At 34.8% G+C, this 25304-nt stretch overlaps 1 protein-coding gene across 2 annotated transcripts; it reads left to right on the forward strand.

The window, feature by feature from the left end:
• The first annotated feature begins 502 nt into the window (after nt 1–502).
• Nucleotides 503–25019, forward strand: Tmem33 (transmembrane protein 33). 2 transcript variants are annotated; one of them, XM_076864447.2, is made up of 9 exons: nt 526–611; nt 803–872; nt 3850–3944; nt 4397–4584; nt 9257–9324; nt 10973–11106; nt 18349–18432; nt 23957–24077; nt 24929–25019. In XM_076864447.2, the coding sequence occupies exons 2-9, from the start codon at nt 828–830 to the stop codon at nt 24932–24934; spliced, it is 741 nt and encodes a 246-aa protein (XP_076720562.2). In that variant the 5' UTR covers nt 526–611; nt 803–827; the 3' UTR covers nt 24935–25019. The 2 variants fall into 2 exon arrangements, with proteins under 2 accessions (XP_076720563.2, XP_076720562.2); XM_076864448.2 differs by lacking the exon at nt 24929–25019 and having other exon boundaries at nt 503–611; nt 23957–24170.
• The last annotated feature ends 285 nt before the right edge of the window (nt 25020–25304 follow it).

The raw sequence follows: 25304 nt of genomic DNA on the forward strand, positions 1-25304 counted from the left end.
TGCAGGAAACCTCCCAGTCCCCTTCTGATTTAGGCACCCTTCTCTGTGCTCTTTGAGATTAACTCAGTTTCTGCCCATATTATACAAGTTTATGCTGTGATTTCGACTTATTTGTCTGGGTCTCCTGCAGACCGTGGCATAATCATCTGTTTATCATTCGAGCCAAGCATGGAACCTGTCATACAGCAGACCTCTTTGAGAATTACTGAAATAATTTTAGAAGTTGAACCATAGAGTGAGCTCCTTGAGGGAGAGATCAAAGATGTATCTAACATCTCTATATTAAGTAGGAGAGAGATACTGTGGTTTGGACATGATCAGAGCAGGGAGAATGAGGCAAGATTTGATAGCTCTGTCTCGCCCTACTTGAGTGAAAGACAGGTGGAGTCGAAACGAAGACAAAAAACTACACTTCCCGTCATGCTCCGGGCCACCTCCGAGGTGCTTTCGTCTTCACGCCTCGACCTTGCGGAAATGAAAAGAGTACTTCCGGGTCCGGAGATAACCGGGCGCCGGCAGCATTGGTTCGGCCCTTTAGGGCCTTGCTCCGAAGCTCCGCCTTCGTTTCGGTCTTTCTGGAAACCCGCTTTGATCTCGGCGGTGCGGGACAGGTATTTCCCCGTGGCTGTGGGTTCTTCTGGGACCGTCTACTGCAACGGGGCGGGCAAGACTCTTTTCCTCGGGAGGCTGGAAAGCTCGGAGCGGAGCAGGGCACGGCGGGCCTCTGGAGGGAAGCAGGTTACCTGGGTCGTGGTCCCGACATTGACGTTTTGTTTCTTGTTTCTTCTCTCCGCGATTGCAGCGTCCCGAGTGCCTGTGTGTCTCCCATGGCGGATACGACCCCAAACGGCCCCCAAGGGGCGGGCGCTGTGGTAAGTGAGCCGGCAGGGTCGCGTTGGTTGATTTGCCAGAGTTAGGAAGGAGCAGGAAGTACTGCGAGGACCCGGAGCGTTCCAGAAGCGCAGAGATTTCTGGACTAGGATGAGTGAGTGGGTACGGGTGCGGAGAGGAGAGAACCGAAGGGAAGCTACAGAGGGAGCTACAAGTTTGCTTCTGAAACCACAACTGGCTGTCTTGGAGCAGGTGGCCGTCACCTGCGTGTCCTGGAAATTGGTCCTTCTTGCCTTTCCTCACACCTCAGTCTCTAATTGTCCTAGGCCCCAAGGTTGAAGATGCCGTGTAAGGGTATGCCGTGACACTAGCCTCATGGCGCACTTGCGTGGGGACTGGAAACCTATGTGTCAACTTTATGCCATTGTATAGAAATGACGCACAGAACCATCTGCTGTTTTCCTTCTTCACATTGTTCTTACTTCTTTACAAAGCGAAGTACCAAGCTTTTGTAATTTTTTTTTTAAGATGCCAGTCAGCAACTTCCTAGTTATTTGCATCCGAAGCATTATTATCCTCTAACTTTTCCACCCTAAGTGTGTGAATTGGGCGAATTACTTTTTGAAAACATTTTGCAAGTATTTCTACATAAACACTTTAAAATTTTGCTGGCTCATTTAAAAGTCTTTGTTAACCCACAAATATTTCGGTATTCTTTCACATGACCACGTTAAGTTATCACATGTGGGAAATTTAACATTGATAGGTGGTATAAACTGATATGCAATTCATGTTCAAGTTTCCTTAATTGTCTTTTAAAGCTGCTTCCTTTTCCTCAGGGGTTCTGCCAGAAAGCATGCATTATGTTTACTGGTCATATATCTGCTTCCCTCCCGTTTTTGTCTTTCAAGATTGGTAATTTTTTTTTTTTGGCCAGGGAGATTGAACCTAGGGGCCTTGTGCTTTGTGCATGCTAGGCAAGTACTCTACCAACTGAACTACATCCCCAGCCCTAAGATTGTTAATTTTCTAGAGCCCAGACCTGTTCTGTAGAATGCTTCTCAAACTGGAATCACATGAATGATTATTTTGTTCTTCTCTGTGCATTATAAAAAAAGAAACATTTCTTTTATTAATTAATGATGGACCTTTATTTACTTATTTGCTTATATGTGGTGCTAAGAATCCAACCTAGTGCCTCACATATGCACGGAGCCACAACCCCAATCCCATATCAGGAAGCATTTCATGTTCATTTATCCCATTGTTGGGGATTTTAAGTTTGATTCTTTAATTAAGATAGTGTCCACTGGATTCTACATTATAAAGATGCCTTTTTTTCCCTTTAATTAAGAAGTTGTTTTTGAAGCTCTGTATCTTGTTCCTCAGTCGTTTTTTTACCTGAAGATTCATTAATATTTTTTGTCTGTACTATTTACTGCTAGTTGGTGGTTGGCCAGGTTACTCTTTTTTGTTTTGTTTTGAAATGTGGTCTCACTTGTTGCCTAGGCTGGTCTTGAACTCTTGATGGGCCCAAGTGATCCTTCCTGTCTCAGTCTCCCAAGCAGCTAAGACTATAGATGTGTGCTACCAATGCTAGTCACTCTCAAAAGTCTAAACCAAAATATGCCCTTTTGACTTTTCTTTTATTGTATGATAAAATGAAATGCATAGCTCAACAATTTATGGTAAAATGAACACCCTACACAGTGGATTTTAAAGAAAATATCCCCAAATTAAATTTCAGATTGTGATGTAGAGCTTGGACATTTGTGGAGGAACTGAGCACAGAAAGCTAGATTTAGCCTTCTGTTTGACCATTCCTGATCATTTAAATTTAGGGGAGAAATAGTATGGTAGGTAGGATACAATCAACAAGAGGCGTATGTCATATTTCTGACATTACCTACATATGATTTAAGAAGGAATGCAGTAAAATGTATTTGAATTTTTAAATGTTCGTGCATTTTTACTTAAAAAGCTTTTTTTTTTTTTTTTTTTTACACTTTTTCCCCCAAAGATAATGAAGTTAAATTGCTTAAAAGCAGTGTTCTGAAACTTCAAATAGACCCATTAGTGAGTTTCAAAATTAGCTCTGTGGAAGCCTTTTTTTTTTTTTAAATAAAGTAAGAATAAGTATTATTTGTGAAACTTTGTTATCCTTCATATACCCATGTATGTTTGTATTAGATCTCAGTGTTAACAGTATTTGTGGTACTGTAGTTGAAAAATGTAAAAATTCTCTTTAGAATATGAATATAAAATATATCTTAATGATAAAGCATATTTTTACGTTTTTTAGTGCTAATGAACACGTACTGGAGAAAGAAAAGCAGCAAAGGAAAAGAATAAGAAAAAATGAAGAAATATGCATGTGGAAGTTTAATATAGTGTCACTGAAACTTATAGGGACAAATAAAGCACAAATCCCATCTTAAAACTTGTAGGGGAGCCTTAAGGGGATGCAGAAAGTCATAATCAGAGAAGTAGGTGATATTTAAAAGCTGATAGTTGTATGTTGAGCACCTCCACTATGTTAGGCAGATTATCCACTGAGTAATGAGTTCAACTGTAACTGACTGATGATTGTGGTTTTTACTTTGTCCTTTCAAAAGTTTATTTAATTCAAACTGGGTTTGTGTGTTGCCTTTTTATTCAGTTCTGAGACCTACCTATTTGGGTTTGAGATTTTGCTAAGAATAGGCATTTGGTTCTCTTGAGAGCAATTAGTTCTTATTTAATGTTCTTTTTAAATAGATGAAGCCAATATTACAAGTGTTGAAAGAATACAGACAATTGTAGTTAAATTTCTGTCCAGGTTCCTGTGCTTTCCAAATCAACACTATAGAATTTTTTAACTTGTCATTGAGCATTTATGTGAAACAGTTAATTGCCTTGAGATGATTTAAAAACAAATGTTATAAGGTTGTTGAAATATTTTGACTATGAATAAAACTATATATTCTTAACATAATTTGCAGGCTTAATTTACTACCATATTTTTCTTTTTAAATACAGCAATTCATGATGACCAATAAACTGGACACGGCAATGTGGCTTTCTCGATTGTTCACAGTGTACTGCTCTGCTTTGTTTGTTCTGCCTCTTCTTGGGTATGTACTACACATAATTCTGGCTTTGATAATTGTTCTGTTTTTTTTATGAAATACTTTTTAGGTGTAAGAGTTGTTAAATTGTAAAAGGTTCAGGGTCAGATAAAAATACAAGTCCTTAGTAATATAATCAGTTGGAAGGATTTATGATTTGTGAAACTAAGCATGGTGAAAATCTGAGCGAAAATGTAGGTGCAGGGTTAAGACAAGTTCATGATTTTTGCATTTTTGACCTTTTTATCTTGATGTGAAGAATTACTGCTTTATAAAATTTAGTTGGACATATGTATATGAAATGATGCTTCTAAGAAAGTAGAACAAGTTCAAGTAATTTTTTTCTATTGATAGTTAAATGAGTTAGGTGTTGTGCAATTATGATGCAATTCACAAGGGAGGAAGAGACATGGTAGTTGTTTATGTCTCATGATAACTTCTCCTCTGGTAATTTACAGGTTGCATGAAGCAGCAAGCTTTTACCAACGTGCTTTGCTGGCAAATGCTCTTACCAGTGCTCTGAGGCTACATCAAAGATTGCCGCACTTTCAGTTAAGCAGAGCATTTCTGGCCCAAGCTTTATTAGAGGACAGCTGCCACTACCTGTTGTATTCACTCATCTTTGTCAATTCCTATCCTGTTACAAGTATCCTTTTCTACTTTTTTGATAGTGAAATGACCAACTAAATATGTAGGGGATCTGTTGATTATTTTTTGCTATAGGAAAGATTAGTAACAAGGGCATTCAATAAAAGTTGAAGTTTTTGCTTTTTGGCACTTCATTTATATGAAAAAGGTATGCTTATTTTAAAAATTTCAGACGCTAAAGCTTGAAATGTAAACTTTGAAGAGCTGATTTGGGATTTTTAAACTTTGTCTATTAATGTTCTTCTCTTTCATAACTTTCTTGATTAGCAAGGGGTATTTTAAAGTTCAGATTCAATGTATAAGCTTATATAGGATTTGTGAATACTTAAAATTTTCTTTCATTTAACTGGGCATATGTGGTGGTACAGTCCTTTAATCCCAATAACGCAAGAGGCTGATGCAGGAAGATCCCAAATTCGAGGTCAGTCTTACATACTTAGCAAAGCCCTGAGTAACTTAGTGAGATACTGTCTCTGAGTAAATTAATTTATAAATAAATAGGGCTGGAGATGTAGCTCAGGTGTAAAGAAGCCCTGAGATCAAGCCCTCGTACCCCCCCCCCCCAAATATTTTTCTTTCATTTAATTTATAGCTTCTTTGAGAAAGTATCTAGATGTCTTCCTTTTAAAAAGGTAGATCATCACCTATTTCCTTTTTTTTTGTAGTTGTAGTTGGACATATTAACTTTATTTGTTTATTTTATGTGGTGCTGAGGATTGAACCCAGGGCCTTGCACATGTGAGGCGAGTGCTCTACCACTGAGCCACAACCCCAGCCCACCTGTTTCCTTTTTTAACTTTCAGTGACCTAGGAACAAATGAAAATTTATCAAGAAATGATTAGTAAATTTAAAATAATATTTACTGTATATAATGTAGCAACATGGATAACATGTATGGAAACAACATATAGATACATATGGATAATCCATGTAGCTATTGAGAATTAATAACTCACTTGGAATATGTATGCTTTCACAATTTCAAAAGTATTGCCGGATGATAATGGGTATTATTCCAAAAAGGAGAGAAGTTCTACAATTCATTGTGTTTGGGAAGCACCAAGTTAAAGATTTTGAAATAGGATTCTTTATTACAGGACCTTTGTGCATTGTGAGATTAATGTTTCTTAATTTTTTTTGTATAGATCACCCATTAGGAAGTTACTTAGTGTTTTAAGAAGTACTGATGTAAGAGTTTGGGGGTTTTTGTTTCTTTGTTTTGTTTTGTTTTGTTTTTTGGTGCCAGAGATTGAACCCAGGTGTGTGTAGCCACTGAGCCACATTACCAGTCCTTTTTTGTATTTTGAGATAGGGTCTCACTAAATTGCTTAGGGCCTGGCTGAGTTGTTGAAGCTGATATTGAATTTGTAATCCTCCCGCCTCAGCCTCCCAAGCTGCTGGGATTACACGTGTGCACCACTAACCCAGCTTAAGAGCTTTTGAATATTTCTGATACAACTATATATAGTGGAAAACATAAAAAAAAAAATTATCTAAGACTAAATGTCCACTTAGATGATACCTATATTGTGAATTATCATTTTTAAATAGTTTTTGTTTTTGTCATTCTGGGGATTGAACCCAGGACCTTCTATATGCCAGGCACACACTCTACCTATAGGTCATGACCTTTGTGATGTTTACTCAGTTACCCCAAGCTAGGGAGATGAGTCAGATTAGAAATATTAAAGGTATGAGAAATTTAAGAAATAATACACAAAAATAAGTGAAAAGCAGGATCCGATGGAGACCAGCTCTGATGGAGATTGGGTCTGTCTCTCCTAAATTGAGTCCCCAGGCTTTATTTAAATGAGTAGGAACACCAGTGGGATTCAGGGTAAAGAACTTCCTGAGGAAACAGGAAGAAGGTGGCAGAAACAACTTGGTTGAAGCTTAGCAGGTTGTACCCACCTTCGTCTGCATTTGTACCTAGGTCTTTGAGCTAAGGCAAGATGTCAGCATAATCTAGGCATTCTTGAAGTTCTCAGAAAAGTAACCTCCCTGCCTTGTGATGGCTCATACAAACCCATAATCAAACATGGCCTACACAGCCTCCAACACCTAAATACTGGCAAAATAAATTTCCATTTCCTCACTACTTATAAAGGGATGGAAGTGAAGTATAGCTCAGTGTCTGGCACAGATCAGGTGCTTACTTAAGTTTTGTTGAGTGAGTCATGAGGTCATGCCAAATGAGACCCATGACTGGGAAGACAACCTGTCTTGTATATGCAGTTGGTTATTCACTAACCCATTTCTCACAGGAATGTTGAAGTTTAAGGATTTCTTCTTCCTTAAATTTTTATGGGAGGGGAAAGGGAGCAGTGAGAATAACAAACTAGTAATTGTCAAGGAATACTAATCTGATTCCTAAGAAAGTTAGACATTATGGTAATAAGGTGGCCAAAATATTATCATAAACATTCTGATCTTTTTTTTTAATATCTTTATTTGTGTTTATTTATTTTTTTTATGTGGTGCTGAGGACTGAACCCAGGGCCTCACACATGAAGGGCAAGCACTGTACCACTGAGCCACAGCTCCAGCCCTGATCTTTGTTCTTATAAAGGTGATACATTGCCCTTGCTCTATCAATGACAAGTACTTAAGAGTTAAAATTGTAAACTTTTCACCCCTTATCTTTTCTAAATAATTTAAAAGTGACATTGAGAGCTAAGATTATGAATATGTTATTAACAGTTTGTTCCCAAGCTTTGTGCTACATGTCTATTATCCCAGCTAGTTGGAAGGATAAGACAGAGAATTAAAAGTTAGAGGTCAGCCTGGGCAATTTAGTGAGACCCTGTCTATAAGTAAAAAGTTAAGGTAGTGTACACCTCGGTTCAATCCCCAGTACTAGGAAAAAATGATTTATGAACTCTAGAACATGGCGATAAAAGAATCATTAGAAATCTCTGGCTTTGATTTCTTGTTGTTTGACAGAGGATAAGGAAAATGAGGTTTGTGATAGAGCCAGGACTGGAAGGCAGGTGTCTTGATCCCAATTCAGGGTTCTGTTGTTTGACAGAGGATAAGGAAAATGAGGTTTGTGATAGAGCCAGGACTGGAAGGCAGGTGTCTTGATCCCAATTCAGGGTTCTGTTTTCATTACCTGATACTACTACTTATTGAATCGATCTTCAAGTCTGGATACATGTCAGAGTTTAAATTGTATTATTTAAGCCAAAACAGTTTCACAGGGGGCCTTAAAGAAGAGAGGATTATACCTTTTATCAGTTTCAAAGGATTTATGATTCATTAAAAAGTTTAAAATTGTGCATGCATGTGTGTGTGTGTGTGTGTGTGTGTGTGTGTGTGAGAGAGAGAGAGAGAGAGAGAGAGAGAGAGAGAGAGATCTCTGTTTGGGTAATTGACATTTTAATTCTTGTGAGTGGCAAGAAAGAATTGGTCAGGGTATTAATTTGGAGAACTACTGTATTAACACAATTTGGTTCTTTTAATACTATATGAAGGTGCTTACCAATTGGAAATTGGAACCTTTGGGTCCTAACAGAGAATGTAATAAATTTGAGTCTTAGATTGTTAGAGCATCACGACTTCCCATTCATGTCAAGCCTTCAGCAAGTATAGAAAAACAATGATTCATTTCTTAGAAACTGCTTATATTTTTAGGGCCAGTATTTTTACCAGTCACGATTGACTAATAGTCTCTATCATTTCTTGGAAATGACAATTTTTGTGTTTTTTTTTGTTGTTGTTGTTGTTTGTTTGTTTGTTTTTATTATAAGGCTGGCAAAAATTTGGGGTGGAGAATGGAATTTTCTGAGAAATTTCTGTTTTACAAAATGTTGCATGAAAAGTGTATATTTACCCTGGGGCATTAAGCCAAATCAATGATTTTAAATACAGAGATTCTCTGTTTATGTCTGTAATTAAACTGATGAGACTTTTCAGTAGATTGTATACCACCCCAGATATATACTATCTTTTTTATTTTTACTAATTGAGAGGATAATTATATCAGCTTTATAGGTATGTTTTCTTAAAATATAATGGGATCTTTGTAGGAAAGAAATAATAAAACATCTTCAACTGAGAAAAATTTGGGAATTGTTCCTTAAACCATTGCCTCAAACTCTCTTCATTCTCTTAATGAGACCCTGTCTATAAGTAAAAAGTTAAATGTGCTGGGGTTGTAGTTCCATGGTAGTTTATACCTGGGGTGAGATCTGTGAAAGCACTGAAAAGACTATCTCTGTGTTTGAAGATTAACTTAAGTGGCCAGAATGGCCATTGTGGGGTTAAAAAAACGCATGCATAGAAAAAAACTAAGTAGCCTGGATTTTAATTTAGCAAATATTTACAATGTTTTATTACCTCAAAAACTTTGAGGTAGCCTAGATTTTAATTTAATTTAGCAAATATTTGCAATGTTTTATTAACCAACCAATAAAAAATAAATGAAAAAAACTTTTCACTATTAATTTTCTTCATAAAAATAATGGTGTTTTAGAAAGTGAAATAGTTTACTTTCTTTTTTATAAAAAACAAAAACTTCATTTAATTCAAAATATATTAGTAAACCAATAGCCATTTCACTGAACTCATTTTGCAGGTGGTGTTTCAGATTTGTATATTTGAACTTAATACATGGCTTGTTTTGCAAAGTACTTGATAATTTTGTGTTTTCCTTAATTGTTTTCTTCAGTGAGTATTTTCCCAGTCTTGTTATTCTCTTTGCTTCACGCTGCCACATACACGAAAAAGGTCCTTGATGTAAGTAAAATAATGCTGTTTCTTTGATTCCTGGGAGTTTAAGTTCTAAGACACTCTTGCATTTGTCACAAGGAAGTTCCTCTGTTCTCTTACACACTTGTTATGAATTATTTAGTGATTTAGTAGTTTTGAGTTTAGAAGTTTTTATTGAGGTGTCACAAATAGTATATTTTGGGGCTGGGGATATAGCTCAGTTGGTAGAGTGCTTGCCTTGCATGCACAAGGCCCTGAGTTCGATCCCCAGCACCACAAAAACAAAACAAATATAGTACATTTTGTAGATAAAGGATTGCACTTAAAATTATTCCCTGGTTCTCAGAGGAATTTCCATTTTTTAATTTTTTTTTTTTTTAACTTTTTAAGTTTGATAGTTGCTAGGTGCAGTGGCACATGCCTGTTATTCCAGTGGCTCAGGAAGCTGAGGCAGGAATAATACAAGTTCAAAGGCAGCCTCAGCAACTTAGTCAGGCGCTGTCTTAAAATTAAAAAAAAAGGACTAGGGATGTAGCTCAGTGGTAAAGCACCCCTGGGTTTAATCCTCAGTACAAAAAAAAAAAGATTTGATGAGTTGTCGGAGGTTTCTTATTTAGTCACTGTATAATTCCAACATACCAGATAGACTATATCAAATCTCTTTTACACTAATATTAAGAACTGCTGTCTTCCTGAAATTATTTCATTGCTGGATTGGAACATTAAGCCTAACATAAGTGTGCCAGGTGGATTTACTGCATATACACTGAAATTTTAATTAAAATATCCAAATTTGTGCCTTGAATCAGACTTCATTGGATTCTATAATTTCTTTCTTTCTTTTTTTTTTTTTAGTCGTAGATGGACACAATACCTTTATTTAATTTATTTATTTATTTATTATATGTGGTGCTGAGGATCGAACCCAGTGCTTCATGTGTGCTAGGCAAGCACTCTACCACTGAACTACAATCACAGCCCAGGACTTCATAATTTCTATCATTTATTGGCTAAGGAATCACAGAAATTTTAACTGTATTACTGAATAGGCAGATTTTGTTAAGATTGGAGAGAAATAATAACATTTTTTGGTAAAATCTTTTTTTAAAGAAACAAAAGCATCTAAGAATGAAAAATATTTTCATTAATGTTTTTGACTTCAAATACACAAAGCAAGAAAATACATTGTTCATTTTTAAATAGTTTGTAAACTTTCAGTCATTTTTGTATCACTAACTTCTGGTTCTATTGCCTGTTGGATGTGCTATTTATCTATAAAGAAAGAAAATTTAGTCAGCTCTTAGTTATCCCTTGGTTCTGCATCTGTGGATTTAACTGATGCAGATAAGAAATATTTGCAAAAATAAGTTTGTGTCTATAGTAAACAGGTTTAGACTTTTTTTCCCTAAATGATACAATATTAGCAACTATATATATAGCGTTTACATGGTATTAGGAATTATAAGCAATCTAGAGAAGATTTAAGGTATAAGAGAGGATGTTTTTAGGTTATATGCAAATACTGTACTATTTTAAATAAGCATCTTGAGTATCTGCAGATTTTGGAATCTGAGTGGTATCCTGAAACCAATCCTCCATGTTTCCTGAAGGGTGACTGTAATTGAGTTATCAAAAATACTTCATTATCGCTAATGTATATTTTCTTTTGTTTTAGGCAAAGGGTTCAAATAGTTTACCTTTGTTGAGATCTGTCTTGGATAAATTAAATGGTAATCAACAAAATATTCTGAAATTCATTGCTTGTAATGAAATTTTCTTGATGCCTGCTACAGTTTTTATGCTTTTTAGGTAAGAATAAAAATACATTTGTTTTGGAAAGCTAATGACTAAATGAATAAATAAAAATATTAAGTTTCATGTTGCTTGAAATTATGGTCTTGTAGTAATAGTTATCTATGATTGCCTCCTTATTTTGTTTGTACCCTTGGTATGGAAAGTAATTTATGAATAAAGAAAGCTTTCCTTTTGAAAGTTAGAACATTAAAATATCATTGATCTCTCTGTTGATATCTTGCATTTAAGTTTTAAAACAGGGTATATGTCTACCTGGATGATTCTTTTTTTAATTTTTAGTTTTCTAAGGAACAAGATATTATAGATAAAAGTTAAAATATTATTTGATTATAGGTCTTAGTTACAGTTTTTTTAATCTTTTATTGTCGATGGACCTTTATTTTATTTATTTATATGAAGTGCTGAGAATCAAACCCAGTGTTTCACACATGCGAGGCGAGCGCTCTACCACTGAGCCACAACCCCAACCCTTAGTTGCAGTTTTGTTTTCTCTTTCTTATAGGTGTAAGAGTTTTGATATGTACATATAAAAGAATCCTTTAATAATATACAAGTGTGTAGTAAATACATAAGTATCATAATTTATTGTCTCTCCCATGCTTTTTCCTACTTGAATGTTTTCATAACCTGTTTATACTAGTATACAGTCATGGTTTGTTTCATTTAATGGTTGTCATTAAATGATAGTGTCATATCAGATGAGTGTGCTGTTTTATTACCCATTTCTTTATTGGTGGACATTTTGTTTCCATGGTTTTTTTGTTTCCAAATACTGATGTAGTATACATCTTTTTCCGCTTACACTTAAGTGTCAGTGTTTTCTTTAACATATCAGGCTTCATTTTGCCATATTATAAGCTAAATTCATTTTGTGTTTAATAGAAATACCAAAATGTCCTGTAAAATGTCTACATATCTTGTTTTTCCTAATCTTGTTGATTTGTAATAAACTATTATTGATTATAAATTTATATTTTATAATTTCATATTCATTGCCTTGAAAAACTAATGATGTTTGTGTATACCTGATAATTACATCTTTCTTTAGCAGTCTCTCTAAACATTTTGTAGATTTCCTTAAATGTAAATGCATTTTTTCCTATCTTTTAACTAATGCTTTCCTCTAAAAACTATGGTCACCACATATTGCTTAAGTTTTGGGTCCAACTAGATAATATACTTAAGTTCTAGATTGATGCAAATGAAAGATTTTTATTTATTTATTTATTTTATTGTAGTTGTAGATGGACACAATACTTCATTTTATTTATTATTTTTATGTGGTGCTGAGAGTCAAACCCAGTGCCTCACACGTGCTGGGCAAGTGCGTATTACCTAGCATGTGTGAGATTCTGGCACTGCATAAAAAAAAAAAAAATAATTGAAATAGATAATGTTGAAAATTCTTCCATCTGCAAGGAAGCTGAATATAGAATTTGATGCATCTTTAAAACTTTCATCCCAAATTTTAGTTAAGTTTTATCTTAAAAACTGAAGTTACATAAAGGGTTAATGTAATCTAAGTCAAAGGAAAAAAAGAGGGATAAAATAAAAATTTCAGTATTTTCCCCTTGATGTATAGGTCTAATTTTCATTACTTTCTTGTATTATCTTGATCATTTAAACACTTTAATTAGTAAAAGGAACTTTTTACCTCCTTACTTTCTTACTCATTTTTCTTGGGTTATATAATCCTGGTCTTGAGGAATACCAGGTTCTGCCATTTGTTTCCTGTAAGTAGCTAAAAGTAAAAATAGTAGGTAACTTTTTTTATTATATATATGGATATGGATGTAATTGATGTCTACATTTTGAAACCTCCAAATTCTGTTTAATAAGTAAAATTATTTTGTTCCTCTCAATTAGCTTAAGGATCTGGGGTTGCAACTCAGTGGTAGTGTGTTTGTCTAGCGTTTGTGAGGCCCTGGTTCCAATCCTTAGCAACACACACACACACACACACACACACACACACAAAATGACTAAAATAATTTTAATGAAATGCAATGCAACTTAGAGAAATACCTCATTTTTCTTGGTAGATTAATTAAATTGTGCTCCTTAAAGATTTCATTTAAACACTATGTACACATACATCTTAGTTTTCACATTATTGTAAAGGAGATATGAATTTACCAGAAATATTTAAAGAGTAAATAGCTTTATTGTTTTCTTTACTCTTAACTTACTCTTATAGTGAAACTGTATTTTGGTGTCTGTTGTCCAACTTCCCTGTATTCCCCTTCCCTTTTCCCTTCCTTACCTCTAGTAATCATTATTTTACTGTCTTCTTTGATATCAATTTTTTAAGCTTATACATATGAGTGAGAACATACAATTTTTGCCTTTCTGCGCTGGGCTTATTACTTTATGATGTCCTCCAGTTCCTTCCATTTTTGCCATGGATGACGATATATTTTTTTGTGTGTGGCTAAATAATTATTATGTGTATGTACTTGGATATGTATGCCACATTTTCTCTATTCATTCTTCTGCTGATGGATTCCTCAGTTGATTTTCATATCTTGGCTATTGTGAATAGTGATGCAACAAACACAGGAGTGTAGGTATCCCTTTGATATGTTGATTTCATTTACTTTAGCTATATACTCAAAGTGGGATATAGCTGTATCATACTGTAGTTCTGTTTTTTTTTTTTTTAATTTTATTTAGTTTTCTGAGGAAACTCCATACTTTTCTCCGAAATGGCTGTTCTAATTTACATCCTCACCCACTGAATTTAAGAGTTGCTTTTTTTCTGCATCTTCACTAAGCATGTTATTTTTTTATTTTTTTCATTGTAGCCATTCTGATGAGTGAAATGATATCTCATTGTGGTTTTTGATTTGCATTTCCTGGATGGCTAGTAGTGTTGAGCACTTTTTCTTGTTGTTCATTTGTATACTTTCTTTTGAAAAACACCTATTCAGATTATATGTCCATTTGTTTAAGTTTTTTGAACTCCTTATGTATGTGTATCATGTATATTAAATCTCTTGTCAGTTGAATAGTTTGCAATTATTTTCTCCCAGGTTGCCTTTTCATTGTTGATGTTTTCTTTGCTGTGCAAAAACTTCTTAGTTTTATATATCCCATTTGTCCATTTTTGCTTTTATTGATTGCCTTTAGGGTCTTATGTAGAAAAGTAATTTGCTTATTCCAGTGTTTTGAAATGTTCCTCTTATGATTTATTCTAGTACTTTGATAGTTTCAAGTCTTTCATTTAGGTCTTTGACTATTTCGAGTTGACTTTAGTATATGGTGAGAGAGAGAGAGATATAATTCCATTTTGCCTGTAGATATCCAGTTTTTTTCAGCACCATCATAGAGGCTATCCTTTTTCAAGTGTGTGTTTTTGTTTTCCTGTGTATTGACACTTTGTTGAAAATTAGTTGGCTATATTTATTTGTAGGCTCTCTTCTGTTCTCTTGGTCTGTGTTGGTTTTTATGCAAGTATCACGTTGTCTTAGTTACTGTGTTCCTTTATGTGTAAGAACAGGTAGTGTGATGCTTCCAGTTTTGTTCTTAATTTTTTGCTCATAATTTTTTTGATTTTTCTAGTCTTGTTCCATATGAATTTTAGGGTTTTTTTTTTAGTTTTTTTTTTTCCTATTTCTGTGAAGTTGGTGTTTTGATAGTGATTGCGTTGAATCTGTATATCATTTTGGGTATGGACATTTTAACAATATAAATATTCTTTAGCTATAGCTGAGGATTGAACCCAGGGGTGCTCCACCACTGGCTTATGTCACTGCCCTCTTTATTTTCTATTTTTGAGTCAGTCTTACTAAATTACCCAGGCTGGCCTCAAACTTGCAGTCCTCCTGCCTTGGTCTCCTGAGTTGCTGGGATTACAGGCATGCACTGCCATACCTAGCAACCATAGTCTTTTAGTTCATGAACAAGGAAGGTCTTTCTGGGTTTTGTTCTTTTTTCGTTGTTTTGTGGTTTTTTATTACTTTATTTTAAAGAATTAAAATTTGTTTATGAAGTTATATTCCATTTCTTTTGTTTGTTTTGTTTTGCATTGCCTGGGGATCGAATCCAAGGTATTGCATATACTAGACAAGGGTTGTACCACTGAGTTACATCCCAAGGCCTCCATTTCTAAAAAGAAAAGCTACTTATGCTTTTAAATATGTAACTTTGAATGTACCCAAGCTAACATTTAAAGCAATCATAAATAATGACTATTCTTTGTGTGCTACCTTTCATGGTAGACATAGTCTAATATTAGAAAACTATATTTATAAATGACTTCTTATAATTTGAGTTGTCTTACACATACATATACATGCATGCAAAGATGGGTAAATGGATGATCATTATAATTTTATTCCTAACTGTGAACTGGAGCTATCCTAAATATTCATTACTAGGGAGCTTGTTACATAATGGTACAAGTAAGAATAAGAAGGAGTAATTGAACCTATAAAAAGAACAAGGTAATTTCTGTATTGTCACATGGGGTGCTTTCCAAGGTATAATATGTTAGTTAACAGTAGTATGGGGGTGTTACCATGTGTGCACTGTTATTATTAGCCATTTTGTATACTTGTGTACATAAATAGAAGTATATTTGAGATTGTGCTAAAACTTTGAGAAAGGGCTAATTTGGATGAGGGGAAACTTGTTTTTCAGTGAGTATTTTCTATGTACATTTTCTGTATTGTTTGCATTATTTCTTCAATTTATGTATTTATTTTTAAAAAATATTTTTGGTTATAGATGGACAGAATATCTTTATTTCATTTATTTTATGTGGTGCTGAGGATCAAACCCAGTGCCTCACCCATATGAGGCAAGTGTTCTGCCATTGAGCCACAACCCCAGCCCCTGTTTGTTTGTTTTAATATTTTTTAGTTGTTGATGGACCTTTATTTATTTGTATGTTGTGCTGAGAATCGAACCCAGTGCCTCACACGTGCTAGGGAAGCACACTACCACTGAGCCACGACTCCAGCCCCCCTGTTTGTTTTTTTGATTTTTAATTTTTTAATTTTAGTTGTCAGTGAATTTTTATTTTATTTATTTTTTATATGCGATGCTGTGAATTGAACTCGGTGCCTCACACATGCTAGGCAAGTGCTCTACCACTGATCTACAACCCTAGTCCTACTTTTTCAATTTAAAAAGTTAATTTGTCAAATTGTTGGAGAAAATGGATGTAACATTTAATTTAGTGATGTTTTTAAGTTTGTACTTTTGCTATAAAAGTAATATCATGCATTGGGTGCAGTGGCACATGCCTGTAATCCCAGCAGCTTGGGAGGCTGAGGCAGGAGGATCACGAGGTCAAAGCCAGCTTCAGCAACAGCAAGGTGCTAAGCAACTCAGTGAGACCCTGTCTCTAAATAAAATACAGAATAGGACTGGAGATGTGTCTCAGTGGTCAAGTACCCCTGAGTTTGATTCAACATCCCCTCCCCCCGAAAATAATATCATGCAATTTGAAAGACTAAAAAATTAGCATAAGAAACTACCTTTAGTGTCTTAATGTATTTTCTCCAAATTAAGTTTCAAGATACAGTTGTAATAGTACGTATAGATTTATGTTCTGCTGTTTTCAAAGTTGTTATATAGTTTTTATAACAAAGATTATAAGTAGTTGCATACTATATCCATCACATAAACATAATGATGTTATATAAATTTATGTCACCCTACTACTTTTCTGTCCACTGTAGATTTGTGTTATGTTTTTTCTTTCTTTTTGGTGATAGTACGAATTGAACCCAGGGTCTCTTACATGCTTAGGGAAGTACTCTAACACTGAGCTACATCTCTGGCCCTTTTTAATTTTATTTTGAGACAGAGTCTTGTCTAGGATGACCTAACTTGTGATCCTCCTGTTTCAGGAGTAGCTGGAATAATAGGCATGTCCCACCACACCCAACTTATTTTTTCTTTATTTACTTTTGTAGTACTAGGCATTGAACCCAGGATCTTGCACATGTCAGGCAAGTACTGTAGCAGTGAGCCACATCCTCAGCCCCATTGCTATGTTTTATTAGTTATTTCCATGAAAGTTTTAATCCAGATGGAGTTTTCTAGGAAGAATTCCAGACTTGGAGTTTCAAAAACATATCTATAGATAGATAGACATAACATATATTTATGTATACATATCTTTCTTGAGGTATTTAATTATGCTTTTTAACCAAGAATACTAATTAGTATAGGCTGTGTAAATTTGCTAGTGAGCCAGTATAATTTTTTTTTATATTTATTTTTTAGTTTTCGGCGGACACAACATCTTTGTTTGTATGTGGTGCTGAGGATCGAACCCAGGCCACACGCATGTCAGGCGAGCGCGCTACCGCTTGAGCCATATCCCCAGCCCATAATTTTTTTTTTAATATTTTGTTTTTAGTTGTAGATGGACACAGTATCTTTATTTATTTATTTATGTGGTGCTGTGGATTAAACCCAGTGCCTCACACTTATCAGGCAAGTGCTCTACCACTGAGCCACAACTCCAGCACTGCCAGTATAGTTTTGAGTTTTTGTTTGTTTATATAAAATAAAGTACTTTTTATTTGAATATGTGTTAAGTCTTAAAATTTAATTTCATCAATGGTAATTATGGAAATGCTTTTATGTAACTTACTGATTTATTTAGTATGTTATAATTTCAGCTGAGCACTGTGTCCCACACTTGAAATCCCAGCTACTTAGGATGCTGAAACAGTAGGATTTGAGGCCAACCTCCGCAATTTAGTAAGACCATATCTCAAAGTAAAAAGAGCTGGGAGTATTGCTCAGTGGTAGAGTAACCCTGGGTTCAATCCCCAGCATTGAAAAATAAATAAAAAATTCAAAAGTAATGCATGGCCAGGTGTGATGGTGCACGCCTTTAAGTCTAGCATTTTTGGGAAGCTGAGACAGGAGGATCATAAGTTTGAAGTTAGCCTGAGCAACTTAGCAAGACCCTGTCTGATAATGAAAAGCACTGGGGCTGTAGTTCGGAAACAGAGCACCTCTGGGTTCAATCCCTATTACCACCAAAACAAAATAGGTAATATTTATAGATTATGTTTATAAAAGTTTAAGCAATAACATTTTACTCTTTACCATCATCTATATTCTTTTATTTCCTTTTTAAAAATAACTTGAGTTTAGATATATTTCATTTAAATGAAGACATACATTCTCCATTTGAATTGACTATTGCCTTTTGAAAGTATATGTATGAATTGGTAATGTATGTTATTACTCTGTATTTGTTTATTTCAGTGGTCAAGGAAGTTTGCTCCAGCCTTTTATTTACTATAGATTTCTGACTCTTCGATATTCCTCCAGAAGAAATCCATATTGTCGGTAAGCTGATGATAAGTTTAAGTATGTTCTGTTTTTTAGAGAATTGTCGAAATATAGTATTTTTAACTTGTAAAAGTAATTTGAGTAACAGTTTAGAACTTGGAAGAGACGTTTTTTGCAGCTCTGTTTGTTTTTTATTTAGAGACAGCATTTCACTGAGTTGCTTAGTGCCTAGCTTTTGCTGAGGCTGGCTTTGAACTTATGATCCTCCTATCTCAGCATCCCAAGCTGCTGGGATTACAGGCAGGCATCACCATGCTGCTGGTGGTATAAATTTAAGTTCTATGTGTTAGAACTAGCCAGGGTTATTGAGGTAGTTGTACAGATGCTGTTTGACTTATGATAGCGTTATATCATTATGAATTCATTGTAAGTTGAAAATGTTGTGAAGTCAAGAATGCATTTAATACACCTGCCCTATCAAACATCACAGCTTAGCAATCAGTACACTATGTCAGTTGTTCACTGTCATGATTAAATAGCTAACTGGGCTTGCAGCTTTCTGCTGTTGCACACTCTCACAATTAAGAGTATTCAGCATATTTCTATGCCGCAGTCCGGCTGCAGCAAAATAACCGGGGGGCAACGAACTACTTGTGTAGATTGATGCAGCAGGAATGGAAGCCGTTTATTGTAGGATCTGAGCGATATTTATACATTTTACACAGCTTATCTAATTAGCATAAAATAGATACAGCAGTCAACCAATAAGGAATCTCCACACTTAATGGCTCGCTTTTGTTACTTCACAAACCACTCCCTCTGGCATTTGGCCAGGCGCCATCCAGATTTGTTTACAGACTTTAACATTTCTCTGGCAAAATACCAGGTGCCAGTCTGACTTGTTTACAGACCTTAACATTTCTAGTCGTGGAAAATATGGTTTCTGTTGAATGTGTCACTATTCCACCATCATAAAATTGAAAAACTGGAATTTCTTAGTCTGGAAACATCTGTATTTCTTTTTAGAAATTACAACTGGGGTTATCTTGACCACCTTTAAAATACTACTATGGTTAGGTAATTTAAAGATGTGTAAGACAAAAAAATCCCATTCTCTGGGAGCTTTCCTAGTTGAAACAAAAACATGTCCTGAATACTAATAAGCAATAGTTGAGGATAAAATATTCACAAATCAATATATAGTCCCCTTCATCCACAGTTTTACTTTTTCTTATTTCAGTTACATGTCATCCAAAAGTGGAGAATTCCATAAATAAATAATTCACAAGTTTTAAATTGTGCATAGGTCTGAATAGAATAATGAAATCTTGTGCTGTCCTGCTCCTTCCCATCTGGGATGTGAACATCCCTTTGTCTAGCATATCCGTGATATATAATGCCTAATTTATAAATAAAGGTTTATCATAGGTATATATGTATGGAAAAAAAAAAAAAACAGCCCCAATGGAGGCTCCTGGAACATGTCTCCCTTGGATAAGGCAGGGATCACATATAGTGAATTGCCATATGGTTGCTTTTTTCTATCCGTATTATCTATAGTCCACAGAAGTGGGAGTGGTCATTGGGCCAGAAGATAGACAAGCCTAGGAAAATTTCCCAAATTAGAGATTTAAATTTGATCTGGAAGGATTAAAACATTAAAGCATTTTAGGTAGGCAGGTAGGTATTAGGAACATGAGTTCAGAGGAAAAAAAAGTGCAGGCCATGTTTGAAAGGGCATTGAGTAAAGGAGTTTGACTCCAGTGCAAATTCAGAATGATAAATTGCTGAAGCAGATTAAGAAGGTGTATTGGAGTCATGTCAAAAACTTCTTGAGTTTCAATATCAAAAATTTAAAATCTGTTAGATGTGTGGGAATGATGATTTTAACATGCTCAGAATATTCTGATATTCTTGTACAGAATGGGTTGGATGAGAATAATGGGGAAGCAGAGAAGTATTTTAGGAAATTAGTAGTTTTCAGGAATGGAAGTTTAGTATACACTGTATTATATATTCTGTTCTCAAAGTGAAGTAGAAATAAAATGAATAACTGCATTTAGTAGATTTTAAAATGTAATTTGGTAATGTTAACACAGCTTTTATTTTCATGTTTAAAATAATGTAGTAGAATTCAGCCGGAAATTCAATCAGTGTGTTATGATTAACTCTATAATACCATCACAAGTACACTTAAAAGAGCTGAATTTGAATGCTGACCCATCATTTACCAGGTGTGTGACTGTAGGCAAGTTATTTAAATTTAAATTTCTTCATTGGTAGAGGGGGAAACCTCCTCCTGAGGGTGAAATGAACCATATTTTGAAAGTACTTAGACTATTCAGACATGTGCCTCTAGTCTCTGCTATTATGTAGGCTGGTGAGGTAATAGGATTCCATGATTCCAAGAATTCAGGCCAGCATGGGTAACCTATTGAGACTTTTTCTTTAAAAAGTAAGTACTTAGACTCTCGTTATTTTTTAGGTTTTAAATAAATATCTTCCTTATTCTATGAGCTGATTTTTCTTTCTGGGGGCTTTTTATGCTTTTTTTAGACAATGTCTTTTTATGATATTTTCTGAAGTAGAGCTTATTTGTTTTAGACATACAATCCTAATGAGTTCCTTAATAAAATAAGTTTCATTTTTATTGATTCCACGAGTCTTTTCCTTTTCTTTCTGGTCCATGCATTCATTTCAGGTATTATCTTCTAGTTCCCTGACCTGACCTTCATTTTTCATTAGCAGATTATACCCTGTTTTTTTCATATACCCTTAAGTCACATTAGTACATCTAGAAATTTAGAATGTTTCAGTAAATAAAAATGAAAAGATAGCAGTGGGTCAAGCTACCACAAATATGTGCTAATAAATGTCTTCAAAGATTGCTTATAAGTATACATTTTAATCATAACAGTGGAAAGGTAATGGAAAATATCAATAAAAAATGCAATAAAACTACATCTTCTGAACTACACTATTTTTTGTTAAGGGTTTTGAGGCTGTCTGTACTGACAGTTAATACCATTTTTACCTGTTATGATATTTATTGTTTATAAAATTTTAAACTCAGCTCCTGAGTCACAATAAACTCATTTAGGTACTTAAAAACCATATGTCACTGGTGGCCACTGTATTGGACAGCCCAGATACCTGGTATTTTCATCATCACTGAAGATTCTGCTGAACACCATGACTCTTTTCTTTCTTTTTTATTACCACAGTGTTTTTTAGGGTACTTTCTAGCTTTATTCATTTGACTGAATTATTCAGAAAACATTGATAATGTATGATTATAACAGGAGCATGTAAAATTAAATATCTGCTTTGTGGGACTTACTGACAAGTTAATTAGACTCCTAAGTCAGTAGGATGACAAGGTGCTGTGAAAGCATAGAGAATAGGAGATAAGTGAGAATTCACTGAGGAAGTGGGATTGTAAACCAAGTCTTTTTTTTTTTTTAATATTTATTTTTTTTTTTAGTTCTCGGCGGACATAACATCTTTGTTTGTATGTGGTGCTGAGGATCGAACCCAGGCCGCACGCATGCCAGGCGAGCGCGCTACTGCTTGAGCCACATCCCCAGCCCTAAACCAAGTCTTTTAAAGAATGAACCTGAGTCCTGGCACAAGGTTGCCTGAAAGTACTTGTCATACCAACATTTGTTGTCTGAGCTCAGGAGATACATAGGGAAGTGGTAAAGGTCTTTGCCCAGAACGATAGATGGTAGAAAGGACTAGATCATGAAAGAGTGTGGATTTTATTTAGAGGTTGGGGAGCCTTTGAGGTTTGTACATGGAAGGATTGGGAACACCTGTTTGATCTGATTTTTACTATATATATCTACATATATGTATATGTAGTTGTAGTTTAATTAGATGGACAGCATGCCTTTCTTTTACTTGCCTATTTTTTGTGGTGCTAATGATTGAACCAAGTGCCTCACATATGCTAGGCAAGCACTCTGCCACTGAGCCACAGTCCCAGCCCCTGATTTAGAGTTATTTCAGAAGATGTATTACAAGCTTATCAAGAAGAGAAGATGACCTGTGCAAACCCATTAGAGTAGGACAGAGCCTGCACTAGTGGAAAAGCTAAAATGTTAGAAAGATACTTAGGATGTAGCATCTTAGGGTGTGGGAAGAAGAATGAGATAGAATGCCTCCATCTCCAGGTTTTGGGTCTGGTAGCTAAAGACACTGTGAATAATGGTGCTGTAACAAGGAAAATACTGGCCTTTGGTTGTATGTGCATCTTTGCAAATTGTATTCCTGTCTTTGTGTGAGAGCGTATTAAATACTTAAAAAAAAAAGTTCAAACCATAGATGTCACAAAACAGATACAGAAAAGTAAAACAAGAGTTGCATCTTCATGCAGGATGAGTCAGCATATAAGGTCAAACTCACGAATAGTAAAATACTCTTGCTCTTTCAAATCACTTACAAATTTTACAGTACAATATATGTGATTTTGGATATACCTGCCAAATAGTATACATGTAACATGTACCATGTGTAATAAAGAGTACTTTGTAGGCAGTGAGTACAGTTGGGGCAAAGGTAAAGTCCACACTGTGTTTGAAGCATATCTATGCAACATAATTCAATTAGAAATTGTGGTGGGAGATGAGTAGTTAGATTGAGATAAGATCATATAGTGTATTGTATGGGCTTTAGTCTAAATATAAAGAGCCAGTTCTATCAATAGAAAGAAGCTCTGGGAAGTAAATTCTATTGACCATCTTTGTTGTCTCATTTAAACTTCATTACAACTCTGTTAAGTACATGCTTTTAATTTACAGAAGAGGAAAACTCTGAGAGAATATGTTATTAAATTACCCATAATTTTTTTTTTTTTTGCTCTTTTTAAGAACAAGTTGAGGGCTGGGGATGTGGCTCAAGCGGTAGCGCGCTCGCCTGGCATGCTTGCGGCCCAGGTTCAATCCTCAGCACCACATTCAAACAAAGATGTTGTGTCTGCCAAAAACTAAAAAATAAATATTAACCCCCCCCCTTTAAAGAAAAAAGAACAAGTTGAATTTGCCCAAGTTAAATGTGAATATTACCTGATTCTACTAAAGAAAAGAATGAGTGTTTCCTAATCTCAGTCCTCAGAGATAGTTTCTATTTTGGTGGTGCTGGGGCTTGAATCCAGGGCCTTGTGCGTGCAAGGGAAGCACTCTACCAACTGAGCTATATCCCCAGCCCAAGATAACTATTTTTTAGAATGCGTTTGTTATTTGAACTTTTTCACTGAAAAAAGATATGGGTGCAGATTTTGAGAATTTCATTGTGGATATATATGTTTTTTGGTTTTTTTTTTTTTGTGGATGTGTTTGTTATTTTGAGATGGGTCTCATTATGTTACCACCACTGGTCTTGAATTCCTTGGTTCTAGCAGTCCTCCTTGAGTGCTGGGACAACAGTTACATGCCACCCTGGTGATGTATATATTTGTGTGTTCCTTATGATTAATCATTCCTCAAATTCTTTGTTGACTGGGTAACATCTTCATCAGCATTTTGTAACACTATATTGCTTTTTTCTTGTGTTTTTGAAAAAAAACTATTTTATCTTGCAGGAACTTGTTTAACGAACTGAGAATTGTTGTTGAACACATAATAATGAAGCCTGCTTGTCCACTGTTCGTGAGAAGACTTTGTCTCCAAAGCATTGCCTTTATAAGCAGACTGGCACCAACAGTTGCGTAGTTTAACATCTAGTTAAGCTATGTATATAATATAAGCATTATTAGCAGCTGGTACTTCTACTAGGGTATACTAAATTCCAGGTGTTAATACTGACCTCAATTCAACTTACATAATTTACATAGTAAATGCATCTCAATGGAAAAATAGTCATTTTCCTGGCATGTTAAATCAAGCCTTTTCAAAAGTTGATGAGAAAAATTTTACTGTGCTCTGTTGCTAATGGTTAAGGAAGTTTGTATCTAGTGATAAATGTATCAATTTTTTTAGATGCTGTTGTCCCTGTTTCATGAAGTACATTTATTTTTTGAAAAAATAGTTCTGAAATTTGTTTCTACCTAATTTGTAACCTAATCTGGCATGAATTCATTATGGTAATAACATGTGAATTTAGTATATTTTAAGACAGTATTCTTTTGCCATTCTGTAATTTTGGTTGATGATTTTAACAGAAGCACTGTAATTCTATTTCAAATTGTTATTGATTTTGTGCTACTTTGCTAGGACAGATTTATTTTGGATGTATCATTATAAGAGGCAGTTTATGTCTTATGCTAGGAGCTTTTGAATTTTTATTTCCATAAGAATTCTGTGGCTTTGATTTTTTTTTTTTTTTTTTTTAACTCAACTGTAAGCCTGTTAGTCAATTGGATAAATATTTGGGGTCACATAACCACTTTATATCAGAAAGTAGTAGTGACACAACTTTGCTTTCAAAGACCCATTGAGAAATATTTCTTAAATAGGAAATCCTTTTACAAATGTGGTCAGATAGGTTTATTAGTATTATAGTTTGTAAAATTACCTAGTTCAGGTTCTTGACTTCAGTTTTCTTGGTTTCTTAGGCTTGAATTTTCCTAGAAAATTGCAGCAGTCAGATGCCTTTTGAAAGGAATGTAACTGAAGATTGAGCATATGGCTATACTCATGTCTGAAATAATAATGAAGAATATCCTGTAGATTACATATTTATCCATCAAATCTGATTTGAAAGGTTAAGTGGAAAGTTTTTTAGGTAAGGTAATATGTAATGGGCCTGGGAGAGGAATCGGGAATAGTATGCATTTCAGTCTTGTAATGCATAGATATATTTGAAGAAATTGGCTGTATTATGCAACTGTGATTTGAGTTGTATAATGTGTTAAATCCTGTTCATTGAACTCCCATCAACTACTTTATAAAATTCATTCTGATCCTTATTATTGTTGCATGATTGGGAAT

This window comes from Callospermophilus lateralis, chromosome 8 (genome assembly GCF_048772815.1).
Source record: "Callospermophilus lateralis isolate mCalLat2 chromosome 8, mCalLat2.hap1, whole genome shotgun sequence".
Classification (NCBI taxonomy): domain Eukaryota; kingdom Metazoa; phylum Chordata; class Mammalia; order Rodentia; family Sciuridae; genus Callospermophilus; species Callospermophilus lateralis.